The following is a 14,397-nucleotide window of genomic DNA, read 5'->3' as shown; positions in this document are numbered from 1 at the left end:
ACCTATGATAGTTGATTTTATGTGTTGATTTAAAAAGTGCCCAGATATTCTGAGTGTTTCTATAAGGGTGTTTTAGGATGAGTTCAACGTTTAAATCAACAAAATGAATAAGGCAGATTGCTCTCCCTAATGAAGGTGGGCCTCGTCCAATAAGTTGAAAGCCTGAAAAGAACAAAAGGCTGACCCTCTTCCAAATATAAAAGAATTCTTCCTGACTGCCGTCAAGCTGAAACATCAGCTCTTCTTGGGTCTCAAGCCTGTCAGCCTTCAGACAGAATCCACACCACCAGCAGTCCTTGTCCACAGGCCTTACTCAGACTTGAACTGCACCATCAGCCGTCCTGGGTTCCCAGCTTGCCAACTGTAGGTCCTGGACTCTGTTGGCCTCCATTATCACATGAATCAATTCTAATAAATCTCTTTACACACACACACACACACACACACACACACACACCACACACCACACACACACACATACTTGGTTCTGTTTCTCTAACAACCCTTACTAATACAGATTTTGTTACTGAGAAGTAGAGTATGCTATAACGGATACCTAAAATATAAATGTGGCTTTGGAACTGGGTAATGGTGGAGGCTACAGGAGTTTTGAGGTGCATGCTAGAAAAAGCCTAGACTGCTGGGAAGGGAATATCGGTAGAAATACTGACATTAAAGGTGATTCTGGCATGGTCTCAGGAAGAAAGGTTACAGAGAAAACCTCTATCGTTGAAGAGAATACGTATATCACCATAAACAGAATATTGGTAGAAATATAAACATTCAAGGTCATTCTGGTAAGGTCTTATATGGATATGAAGTTACCTACAGAAGGCGATCCTTGTTATGAAATAGCAAAACTCTTGCCCCCAAAATAATGCTTTCCTCCAAAGCCTTCCCTAACCAGAAGTCCAACACTATTCACCTGGGGACAGGACTCATCTCTATAAGCAAACTTAGGCCTTAAAGTTTTAACAACTAAAATGTGTTCCATCTCTACTTTAGGAAAGCATCAATCTGTGAATGCTGTAAACCATATTAATTAGAAATAAGTTAATACCTTACCCCTTATTACTTTTCTTCTTCCTCTGCTAAATGAGCTGAAGTCTTTATTTACTTAAGGCTCCCTTGAGTCCTATCAAGTCTAGGAACTGATTTTATTCAACCTGTCATACAATTCTAAATTGTACTTAGAAAACTGACCTTGATTTCCTTTATTCCTTTCTTTGCTTTGAAAGTTTCTTCAGCAGACTTTGTTTTCTCATTCTTCTTTACTGTTTCGCTTGCAGGTTTCTTTTCACTTGGGATAACCCCAAAGAATTTCCGAATATCCTAAAAGCAAATGAAGAGATTCATAAATAAACATTAACTGCACAAAATTCTAATTTCGATTGTAATAAGGGATAGCTCTATACACACAGTGGTTTACTGAGAAATTTCATCATAGTGACATAGTTCTATGTGTATAGCAACATTCCTTTTGTATGCAAAAGTTCCTTTTGTTTGCCTAATGAAAAGTAATATTAATTCTCAGAATCTGGCCAAAACAGGGCAAAAATAAGCAAGTGAAATTTTTGTGAACAATAGCATAATTATTAAAGAAGCAAGTAACAGGTATTTATTGATCATACATGCACATATTCATCTCACCATCCCAGGCATAAGAGGAGAAAAGACAGAGTTAAAGAATGTAATCCTTGCCCATGTGATTTATACTCCAATTTGAGAGAATAACTCTCACATCCTGATCATTTAATACCTGATTAACGAAGAACCTCGACATTATTGTCCTTTATATGGGTTTTCCAAGTTCTGAAGAAAAAATGTTGCTTTGTTACAACCAACATTATGATATTCTGTTTAATTACTCTACCTGCCACCCCACGACTGATTCATATCAATTGTACTGAAACATTTAAAATGTAATTTATTATTAAAATCACTGTCTTTCCTTACCCTTTCCACACATACCCTTCCCTATCCTTTTAGATTTTAGCGAAAAGGGAACAGACCTTTGAATCAAAAAGCCTTGGTTTGGTTCTCTGCTTCTAGTGCCTTCTATCTGTGTGATCTTAGGCAAGTTAATTTATCTGAGTCTGTTTTCTCATTAATAAAGTGGGAATAATAATATTTATAATTTATGAGGATTAATTATGCTTTTATCACAACTTTGGCTCAGTAAAAAGCTTCCTTTCTCATTTATGAACTTCATACCACTGAAACATGTCCATTTACAATTATCTCTGCTCACAGGCAAAGGTATAGGGAACAGAATAATGAGAACTTAGGCTGAATTCCAAAAAACTGGGTTCAAGAGCTAGTTGTAGCTTTTTCCCTTTTCTTATCTTTGATGGTTATAATTCTGAATTTTCAATCCTTTTTACCTGTTCCAACCTCTCTCTTTTTATTGTAGTGAGGAAAATGCCTGTGAAAGTATTTTGTGAAGTATAAGAAAGTTAACAATTTTATTTCCTAGAGCCTGGCAGTAATTGTCATATCTTAAAATGTCAAAAACCCCAAATAAGTGTTTTATGCAAACATACACATACACAAATAGCTTTGTGGCTAAGCCAATAAACAAAAGCAGATAATGAGGCACATATTACAAAACTTAACACACATGTTAAGTTTTGCCAAAAAAAAAAGAGACTGACTTCCCTGGTTTTATACCGTTTTGTAAATTTCATAATACAGAAAAGTCACAAATCCATCCTAATAAAATCTAGGTCTAAAAAATACTGTTTATATAATGAATACCTCAGCTATGATACTGAAACATTTGTTGTTAGGTTCCATAGAAGAGAGATGATAAAGAAAGCCACGGTCTTCCGTATAACTCACAAAGAACTGAGTTTGAGGCTAATAAGTACTCACTCTATTGCTTCTGCAGGAAATGAAACTTTTACATTGCAGTTTCACGTTTGAAATTACCAAGTGATTCTTCAAACGGTAGTGACTGTTTAAAACGCGTGCGTGCACATACACACGCTGCACATGCACCATGGAAATACCAAAATTGAAGATTAATTATCGAGTTAAAGTCAGTGATGGTTTTCAATGTTTTAGAACTATAAATGCTTAAAACCGCAGAAAGAACACGAACATGATTCAGGAATGAAGTGGAATTGCTTAGGTAACATTGAACTCTTCTGATTTTTGTCTGTATCATGCTGCCACTCCTCAGCAGTTACAACCTTTCCTCCCTACATAATTCCACTCGCATCCCTTTTCCTTTTCCTTTTCCGTTCCCTTTCTCTTACTTCTACCCTACTGTCCCACACTCCCCATGCCTTATATTCTGATGGCAGCAGAAATGTTTTAAAAAAGTACAGCATCCTGATCTAACTCAATATACACCAAACATCTAAGCTTTTGGACAAGAATTTTCATCAATCAGAACGAAAGCCATTTTACACATACCTTTAGTGTTATCTTCAATGTGAGCAACCACTTTGTGTGTAAACATCTAAAAGGCAAAGGTCACCAATTCAGCCTTACTTTATAGAACGTGACTTCACCTTAATCTTCAATTAACATTTTCTGTCTAGTACTCCAGGTCTTCAAAGATGTCATGAAATGTAGAAGAACAAGTCTAGTAGCTAATTATATTCCCAAATAATGGATCTAAACACTACCCTTACCTGTATGGAATAATTCTTGCTAAGCATATGAGTAAAAAAGGGCATAAATTTTAAAATTTGCTTTTATAATCTTGGCAAAGAGAAGGCCTTCTAAGCAAAACATCAAGGCTAGAAACCATCCCTTAAAGACAGATTTGACTACATAAAAATAAAACAAAAGATGCCATAAACAGAGTTGAAATACAAGCAACTAACTCGAAAATATGTACAACATATATTATATATAACAGGGTTCTTACAAATCAATAAAAGATAACCCAGTAGAAAAATAAAAGCTATTAGTCGGCAAATTATAAAAGAAATGCAAATATCCAACCAATATAATAAAAGATGCTCAACTTCACAAATAATAAAGATAAATTAAAATGTAATTATTTCTCTCTAAAAAAAAATATTAAAAATGCCTAAATTTGTCAAGAACATGAGAAAACAGATGCTCACACACTACACTGCTGATAAAAGTAAAAATTGGTATAGCCTTTCCAGAGGACAATCCAGCAATATTTATTAAAATTTTAAATGTGCATACCCTTTGTCGCAATAATTCCGATTCTAAAAGAAATTGTAAAAGAAATAAAGATACTTTTATTTGGGGAAACAAAAAGAGAACAGTAATCAACTCTTATTTTCTTTTTTCTTCTCTTATTATTTGAATAAACAGGCCAGTTCAAAGAATGAAAAAGATTTTTGGCAAAGATCACATGAAAGTTCAAACAAATTTCAGCAGAGATAGCTAATAATAAGTTTTTCATGATTTTACTTACAACTATTGGACATAAATTTCTCTTGATGATCCTATAAGGTAAACAAAGCAAACAGAATGATACATCTGCATTTTATAGATAAGTACAATAGTAGGTCAGAAAAATATAGGGTTTTTTGTCAGTTTCGCCACTCACTAACTGAACACCTGGGTTGAAGTAATGACTTCTCTGCCCCTTTTCTTTCCTTGCGTGGCCACCTGCCTCACAGGACCCCTGTGGGGATTAGAGGTGACACACCAAAAACCTCAAGAATGATATCTGGTCCTCTGACTCCAAATCTTTCATAGTTTTCCACTTGACCATGACTGTCCCTTCAGTTTTTCTGTAACTCTAAGGATCTATGCAAAAGTAGCCATATCCAAAAACTAGTAATGTGGCCTTTCCCTTCTTGTCATTCCTGATACAATCCATCCCTGTATGCTTACAGTCACTGTGCCAGGGACTTTGGAAACATGAAAATACCCTCATGAAGCTAACTGGAAGATAAATTAGTATATAAAGAATTAAATACAAAACAGTATTAAGAGAGAGATAATCACAAGAGTATAAGAGCACCATGAGCACCTGAGGGACACATGAGCTTCAGGGACAACTTCCCAAAAGAACCAATATCTGACCTAGGCCGTAAAATGATTAGTAGGAGATACTTTTCATGTTTATAGAAATCTAAGTTAGAATACACTGCTTTAAGTTCCATACAGCAGGCTTGTCTATCTTACTCACCACTGTAATTCAAGTACAGGGCCAGCACCTCAGATAAGTAAACACTTAGACAGGAGCAGTTATTTCCAAGATCACTGACCTTGACACTTGGGCTCTGAGAGGTTTTTGATTATGTAAAATAAAATTCATGGTAGATTTGATTTTAAAGATGGTATATTAAAAGAATCTTTAATTGGGATTAATATTCCTATGACTTTACCTATTGCTTTTTGTTTTAAGAAATTTTAAGCGGGTATTAAACTAACATATATTGTGTATTATTTCTGATATAAATTATTAAAGTTGATCTAGAATTGATCCTTGTGATATGGTACTCTTACCATATTACTCTATTGTGGCTACAAAAACCAAAATACTTTCACTTTTAGTAGGATACTTCCTCTTCTTTAAATTTGTTTTTAGCCAAAGTTGTTAATTTTTTTTTAGAAGCCTAAATAGCTCTCTATATTATCTACATTAATGATACAGCAAAGTCTAGCACAGGCTTCAAGATCTTCTTTCTCTAAGGAAGATATTGGTGAGTGAAAAAGAAGTGTGGTCTGAAAAATCTTGGAACAATAACAAGTTCTAGCTAGAAAGAATTTTAAGGGCCTATATCGAATTCCTTCAATCATTCATTTATTCATTCGACAAATATTTAGAGCCTTCTGTGTGCCAAGAACTATTCTTAGTGCTTGGAATAAATAAAACAGGCAAAAATCTCTGTTCTTATGGCACTTCCATTCCACTTCCTGTTCTTGGTCTTTTGTCTTTAAAAAATAACGCAGAGCATAAGAAATAAAGAACAGACAAAATATAACACTGCTGAGAAACAGAAATGCGCACTAGATGATTATGGTGATTACAGCGAGTAGAAATTGCTTCCCCTACTGGCTCTGGATCCATTCAATTCACATAAGAGGATGCTCCCAAGATAACGAAAGACCAATTTTCATTCTTAGTTGTGTCAAGAAAGACGTGTGAGATTCTGAAGTCATAATATTTGTATCATATGAGCCTTAAACTACTCTCTCAATGAAATACTGCATCACAGAAAGTTTTCAGGTACCTGATCTAAAATATAAAACAACACTGGTTAAATTAAATGGAAAATGGAAAATAATTATCTAATTTAGGTTTAAAAGAATTAAGTTCTTCATATTTTAATAACTGGGATAACTGAAGTATTTGAAACTATTTATGCCTTACCTAATGGTTATTTCAACATTTTGACATTTTCGCCAGGGCTAATGTACTCTGATTATGGTTTTTATGCATCCAGAAATCAAATTTTTACAACTGACTTCTGATCCAAAAAAAATCAAATTTAAATTACTTGAATGAACACTGAAATTAAGTTCACATCAAAGATAGACCTATAACATAATAAATGTCGTATTTCTCTAGGTTACATTATTCATTGTCATTAACTGGCCAATAGCTCAGACAAAAAGTCATGGAGAAAGGGCTACAGAAGGCGTTTTCATACCAGTAAGTTTTACATTGTAGTTGATTTTTTTTGGAAATACAAAGTTTATTTGTACTTATTCATTCATTAAATATTTATTGCAAGTCTACCATGTGCCAGTCACTACACAGCAGTACCCTATTCTTGTGGCCCCTATCTTTGCAGAGCCTATATGCTACCGTAGGAAGCTGTCAATAACAGGTTGCCAATCTATTAAAATATGCCAAAATGTAGGCCAAGGAAACAAAGTGGGTGGTCTTTTCACTAACCATACCAGTCGTTTGAACACTCCAGACCTCTTCTGAGCTCCTTATCCATGTAGTCTGCCAGTTACATCTCTGTCCAAATGCCCCAGAGGTGCCTTTAAATCATCCAAAACTAAGTTCATATTCCTGTGACTTCTCTTCCTTTATTTCCCACCTCAATGCAGAGTACCACCATTCACCCAAAACAGAAAAATGGGCATCGTTTTTCCTCCCTGCTCTGACCTCCCACCTAATCATCCCACTTAACCTATCTTCCAAGTATTGCTGTCCTCCTCTATTTCCATTACCATTGCCCTGATTCAGTTTCGTTTAATTACTTATTTAACAAACTCTTACATAATACTTATTGTTTCAAGCAATGATTTAAGCACCTTAAAAATATTAACTTATCTAATTCACAAAACCCTATGAAGTTTTTGAAACTTCAATTCACAAATGAGAAAATTGAGAATGTCAACAAGACATTCTCTAACAACTCAATAATAAAATAAACCAAACAATCAAATTAAAAAATGGGCAGAAGACCTGAACTGACATTTCTCCAAAGAAGAAATACAGATGGCCAATAGACATATGAAAAGATGCTCAAGGTCACTAATCATCAGAGAAATGCAAATTAAAACCACAATGAGATATCACCTCAGACCTGTCAGAATGGCTATCATCAATAAATCAAAGAACAAGTGTTGGCGAGGATTTGGAGAAAAGGGAACTCTCATACATCGTTGGTGGGATTGCAAACTGGTACAGCCATTATGAAAAAGTCTGGAGGTTTCTCAAAAAATTAAAAATGGATATACCTTTTGACCCAGGAATTGCACTTCTGGGTATTTATCTAAAGAAAACCAAAACAATAATTCGTAAAGATCTATGCACTCCTATGTTCATGGCAGCACAATATATAATAGCCAAGATATGGAAGCAATCTAAAAGCCCATCAATAGACGATTGGATAAAGAAGTTATGGTTCATATATACAATGGAATATTACTCAGCCATTAAAAAAAAATGAAATCCTACCATTTGCAACAACAAGGATGGACCTAGAGGTTGTTATGTTCAGTGAAATAAGTTAGACAAAGATAAATACCATGTAATTTCAGTCGTATGTGGAATCTAAGGAGCAAAAAGAAAATAGACTAACAAATATAGAGGACAATCTGGGGATGGCCAGAGGGGAGGGAGGTTGGGGGACTGGGAGAATGCGGTGAAGTGTTAAAGAAGTACAAATTAGTAGCTGATAGATGGTCATGGAGATGGGAAGCAGGGCATAGGGAATGCAGTTGGCATTAATGTAATGGCTAGATGCAGACCGAGAGGAAAGAAAGAGCAATTAGGAGGATCATTTTATAAACTATATAAATGTCTAACCAATGGACTGTATACTTAAAACTAATAATAAAATTAAAAAGACATTCTCTAATAAAAGTTTTGAAATTTAAGATTCTCTTAAATGTAAGCAAAAAAAGACTTCTTGCATTTTCCTACCCTAAGGTGTAACTAATACTACTACAACACTGTTAAGAGAGACGTGTTGCCTATAAGGCAGCTCAAATGATTGTAACTATGCCAAGACAAAGTACCAGACTTCGCCAAGTACTCAGAAAAAATTTTTAAAGTTCATTACCCATACCAAGACGTTTCCTACTCGACTGGTTATAAATCTACCAGTAGTAAGAGATAAACATTTTTGCAGTAAGTCCTCCTGAACCCACACAGATAAACTATCATAATGACCTTTAGTTTTAGAAGGTTAAAGTACAAAAGCTGATATATATTTACTTTGGAGTATAACTAAATAGTTCTAATTCTTTCTACTGCTGATGGCCCCAATTAACAAATAAGTTATATCTGCCTATAGAATGCAAAAAGAATGCAAATTATATTACTCTGTTAATTTATCTTTGAAGAGAACAGAATTTTATGCAAAGTACTACAGTGCTCAGCAGAATAGTTGCCAAAATATTCTATTTCAGCTTTACGTCTCTATTTTGAGAAATACATTTCTTTTTAATATTCAATATATAGTCGACCAAATCCACAAGCAGAAATTGATTGTCATTAACACACTTCATAGAATCTTAATAGTCAATACATTAAATGGTCAACTGATTTTTGACAAGGAAGCCAAAATAATTCAATGGGAAAAAAAAGGTCTGCAAATGGTGCTGAGGCGACTGGATACGCAAAAGAATAAACTTAGACCCCCTACTTCATACCATATACAAAAATTAACTAAAAAATTAATCAAAATCCTAACCCTAAGAGCTAAAACTATAAAACTCTTAGAAGAAAACTTAGGCATAAGTATTCATGACCTTGGATTAGGCAATGGTTTCTTACCAATGACAAAAGCTCTGAGGAAGTAATGATTGAGATCTAAATGAAAAAGGCAGGCATACATAGTATTCCAAGGAGAGGGAATAACAGGAACAAAAACTAAGACAGAACCAGCTTAACACAAGCAAAAGACAGAGAGATGAGATCAGAGAGGTACGTAGGGGCCGAGTACTAGCATGTGTGGCAAAAGCTACTGACAGTAGGGTCACAGCAGTGCTCTAGGGGGCGCATTCACATAGTAAACTATGATGTGAAAGGTATCCCCTAAAGTGGGGCAATGAAGCAGCTCAGATTACAATGCAGACTTCCCGGATAGCTCTTCAAAAAGTCTTGTGTGTGTTTAATTAAACTTTATGTATATTTCCAATAATTATATTAGCCAGTGAAATATATATACTGACTTCTTAAAAATGGCATCTCTCAGGTTTTATTTGCATTTTGACCAAACAATTAAATCCTCACAGAAATCCAATTGTTTATATGACTTCTTTTTTCACAGGTATACCTTGGAGATATTGCAGGTTTGTTTCCAGACCACTGTAATAAAACAAATATCACAATAAAACCAGAGCTAATCTTTTTGCCAGTAGAGGGTCCTGCCTTTAATTTGTAAAAAAAAAAAAAAAAAAAAAAAAAAACATCTGTGAAGCTCAATAAAGCTAAGAACAAAACGAAATATGCCTGTATTCTTTTTATTTTCAATTTTGTTCCATTTCCTTTAATAGATATTACATTCGCAAGGTTCTAAATCTCCCTCCTACCCTCCTACTCTGCCTCTCAGACACATACTTTCCATTTTTGGAAGCAACAAATGTTATCAGTTAATTCCTTGTGTAGTCTTCTTGTGAGATTTTATATATCTTCAAGCAAATAAGTATATATTTTTTTCTCTCTTTTACTATATAAAGTGGTAGCATACTTTACACAATATCCTACACCTTACTTTTTTCACTGAATTATCATGACAATTGTTTCGTATCAGGACATAAAGTTTTCCCATTTTTAACGGCTGCACAGTCTTACAGTTTGTGGATACTGTATTTTATTCTCTTATTGATAACGTTTAATTGGAAAATATTTGGAAAAAATGCAGCTCCCAGGGTAAAAGTTGTTAATCTTACATATATGGAAGGGCTTCAGAAAATATGTAAATCCCCTAAAATGATATATATGAGCCCAAATGCATTTCTGTGGGCTCAAATTTGCATACCATTCAGCACATTATCAAAGGGAAGTGTGACTCGAACAAAAATTAAGGACTACTGAACTACAACTTGTGCACAAATGTTCAATAAACATTTGTGGAACAGAATTTTAGTCTTAAGAATTTTAGTCTTAATTTTTGTACTAGAGACAGAAAGATTAAATTAAATACCAATATAATCTAAAATTCTTAATTAATGAACATTAACTGCTATTTCCTATCGACAAACAGTAAAACTGACCAATTTTACTGCTATTGCTTTTCTTAAAAAGGCTTTATTTTTCATCTGCACCATGAACTAAGACCCCAAATTTAAAATACCTAAGTGATCAGGTGAAAATGATCAAATGAAAGTTGACTGTATAAGCTGTTGTTTGTAGTAACTGATAATATCAGAGGCATCTATGATGCCCCTCAAACTCTCTCTAATGTTCCATAGAGTCCTTCCTATGAAAATTAGATCGTTAGTAGCATGTGGTTGTATAACGCCTACCACATACCAGGCACCAAAATGTAAGCTTCATATATGTTATCTTGTTTAATCCTCAACACGTTCATTCAAGGCAGCTGTATTTTCTCCCCTTTCAGAGGCAAGAAAATGGAGGCTTACCAAGGTTTAAGTTAAGCTATTTATTTGCCTAAAACCACGAAATTGGCAGAGCAAGACTAAAACATTCCCTCACCTTCAAGCCTCCAAATCTCATAGTGCCTGAAGTTCAAAATGTAATTATGATCATTTCATGGAGGTGGGATAATATTGTGGCCAGAAAAACCTAAGTTCTAATACTAGTTCAACCATTTATTAGTTGTATGACAAATTGTTTAAATTCTGAAAGCCTCCTTTACCTTGAAACTGGACTGCTGTGAAGTTTAAACGAGAAAAGTTATGTAAAACAAACAACTCACATACTGACCTGAAGATACATGGTAACAAGGTAGCTACCATCAATTTTTCATCCTTCTTTGAGAACACAAAGAATTGCAAAGTTTCCCAATTTGGCATAAAAATTCCTACCCTGTCTCCCAGAATGCTGGCATTGTGAAAAATAAGCTGAAGAATGAAAAAAATGATGTCTAATTATTAAGTAGATTCTGGCTCAATGGAACATCAGAAATTGTTCTTTAAATATTTCAAACATAGACCTGTATCGCCATACCAACAAGAATGTGTTTGACGGCTGCATAATTTCCCTCTTAATTTAAATGCTTTATGTAGAATTATGCACTGAGGGTTTATTTTTAAGATTTTAACATCAAGTGATGAGCGATGACAGCTGTCAAATATTACATCTGTTTCTACTCCCAGTGGTTCCTGCCCCTCCGTCCCGCGCCGGTACACCATGTTAACCCTTTGACTTCGGTGAGCTCATCTAAACAAAATAAAACATCCTCGGTCTCAAAACAGCTAAGTGATGTGCATGTGGAGCTGTTAATGACAAAAGTTGAAGGCCTGAGATAACTTATTTATAAGAAGGGAAAGTTTGTTACATCCTTCTCCCTTACGACCCTAAAGCTTGAACAGGACTCAAACGCTTTAAGGCAGGACCTAAACTGAGGTTCGGGGCAACGCTAAAGAGGAAAACTTAACCGCCGCGCCCCAAAATCAGTTTCATGACTCTCTTTCTTCCTCCCTTCCCCCCAAGAGCGGAAAAAAAGTGAAACTTCCTTGCAGCACCAATCACCCTGCGCACTGGCTACCGCCGAGATCCAGAACCAGCGGTCCAAAAACACGCTGCGCGACCAATGCCCAGTTTATGGTCCCTTCTTCGCTTTGGCTCCCATTCGGAGCCACGCACAGCCGACCTCCCCCACCCCTCCATACCAGGAGTGCCCCGTCCACACCCAGCCTGCAAACTCTCCAAGCCCCGGAGCCGCAGAGCCTCCGCCTGAGACTCACCATCGCAACCCAAGTCTTAAGGCGCGGGCGGGCAGGGTGGGAATCCGTTACCGGGGCTCGGGATCCATTCGCGCCAACAACTTCTCCCTCCAAGTAGAAGGAGGTGGAGGCAGCGGCGCCTGGTGATGACGTCAAGAAGCGCACAGCTTCCCAGCCCGAGGCGGGAAGTGCGACGTGGGCACCCGTGCGGTGCTGATGCCGGCGGGCCGCAGCCATCGCGAGGAGCGACGGGACCGTGGCCCGCGCTCAGAGTTGCGCCTTCGGCTTTGGGTGGGGGCGCTCTAGTGGAGGTTTCGAGATTGGATTTCTCCGAAAGGCGAGTTAACCAGGTTCCTCCCGGTTTCACATCGCAGGGTGCACTGCTCACAGTAGCTTTCAAATGTTTTTACTTTAGATGTACGTTTTACATCTGTTTAGATATCCATTCTGAAACAAGAGTTTCACCAAACAGTATTTACCCTGATTTTAATATTTGACCCACCGACTTCCCCCGCCCCGCTCCCCCCGCTTCCCTACTTACTATCAAGTGGAGACTCACGTTTTGAAAATGACTAGGCTAAAGGACAATCTTTATGTTGTATAATTTCAGAGCAAAAAACAGACTCATAAAATCAGCTAGTCATCACCACCTACTCTGTTTTACAAATGAAAAATTAGAGGCTCAACAAAGCTAAGGGACTCAGCTTTATTCCAAAACTAAACCAGACTAGGAATCCAGACCTCCAAATTCCCAAACCTGCGCTGCTCAGTTCCTTAAAAAGCAGAGGTGTGTGCGAAACGAAGCCATAAACAAGATGTATCTTTATAGAAAAACAATGATCTCTAAAGCATTTGGAGTGAAAAGTTTTATATCAAGAGATAAGCGCTAGGATTGTGGAATAGAATGATATTTGCATATAATTTTAAGAGAAAAACATGAGACCCGAAGGAGTTTGGTAGGAAGAGCAATGTTTCCAGCCTCTTCCCTAGACTTTCAATTCAAGTCCTTGATCACTCACTGCTGTAAGGGCTTGCACTGTATAACACCAATATCTCTGCAATGAAAGATAGCAAAGCCTCTGGACTACAACAATGGTTAAGCATGGAGAGCTTGTATTTATTAAAGGCCCACTGTAATCTGTGTCAGCCTTGCAACTATGGACTAGCCTAGTTTAGCTCATTTAATCCCCACCTGACACTAGCTACTGTTACAAAGGAGTAAACTATTACTCATGAACAGGGCCTCATTGTATGGGTCCCTTTGAAGCCAGTGTGCTAGGATTCCCAGCCCCACTACATTCTAATTGTGTGACCTTGGGCAAGTTACTGTGCCTCAGTTTCCTCATCTGTAAAATATGATTAATAGTACTATCTCCTAGGCTTGTTATGAAATTGTTCCTGGCACATAAGCAGATAATTTTTAAGTCAATAATTATTATTATTATTACACAAGGCTAGGTATTATCAAGGGAGATAGTTCCAAAAATGAATGTATCTACTTCTTAATTTTGCTTAGAAATACTTGATTGGGAAGAAGTGGAGTCATTAGATCTTTTGAGTGATCAAGAAAAATTATTAACCTACTCCTTAGAAAAATGTACATAGCAAACACATCACATAAATCTTTGCCTATATAGATCCATAAGTGAATCCGTATATGAATCCATATATAAAAATATCATCATACCAATTAAATAAATGGGCCTGGCTAAGAGGAAGTTGTACTTTCCACTCTTGAAATAAAAGGAGCACCAGCAAGCAAGGGCACAATGAGACCCCTTTACAACACCATCCCTATAGGAAGGCGGGTGGGGGCTACACCCTGCCCAGGCTAGAGGGGTTAACAGACAGACTATCTGAAGGTCAAGCAGGAGACCCCCATCGCATCATGATGTGATGAAAGACATTCAAGAAGCTCAACATATTCCAATTAGGATGAACTCAAAGCCACCCGTACCATACATAAAAGATAAAAACTCGAATTAGAATTAATAGCCGAAGTATAATTTTAGCTGGTGGCCAATCAACAATTCTCTCTCTGATGGAAATAACATTGTTATCTTACCGTCTCTAACCAGGGAATAATAATTATACTTCCTAATTGAACAGTAATTTAAATCAGACACTATTTTACTT

At 36.4% G+C, this 14,397-nt stretch overlaps 1 protein-coding gene across 8 annotated transcripts in view; it reads right to left on the bottom strand.

The window, feature by feature from the left end:
• Positions 1–12,513, bottom strand: part of RFC1 (replication factor C subunit 1) — a 57,675-nt gene extending 45,162 nt beyond the window's left edge. The window contains exons 1-6 of one of the 8 annotated variants that reach the window (XM_039848738.1): positions 12,208–12,513; positions 11,300–11,436; positions 4,406–4,436; positions 4,171–4,193; positions 3,421–3,466; positions 1,204–1,332 (exon numbers count right to left, since the gene is read on the bottom strand). In XM_039848738.1, the coding sequence (XP_039704672.1) occupies positions 1,204–1,332; positions 3,421–3,466; positions 4,171–4,193; positions 4,406–4,436; positions 11,300–11,436; positions 12,208–12,498 (657 nt within the window). In that variant the 5' untranslated portion in view covers positions 12,499–12,513. Of the gene's footprint in view, positions 1–1,203; positions 1,333–1,759; positions 1,799–3,420; positions 3,467–4,170; positions 4,194–4,405; positions 4,437–9,686; positions 9,719–11,299; positions 11,437–12,207 lie in introns of those variants that run through there. The other 7 variants (XM_039848739.1, XM_039848742.1, XM_039848743.1 and 4 more) reach the window with 7 other exon arrangements.
• Positions 12,514–14,397: the final 1,884 nt, after the last annotated feature.

Source organism: Pteropus medius, unplaced genomic scaffold (assembly GCF_902729225.1).
Source record: "Pteropus medius unplaced genomic scaffold, Ma_sr-lr_union100, whole genome shotgun sequence".
Taxonomy (NCBI): Eukaryota; Metazoa; Chordata; class Mammalia; order Chiroptera; family Pteropodidae; genus Pteropus; species Pteropus medius.
This window is presented reverse-complemented; position numbering and strand designations above follow the sequence as displayed.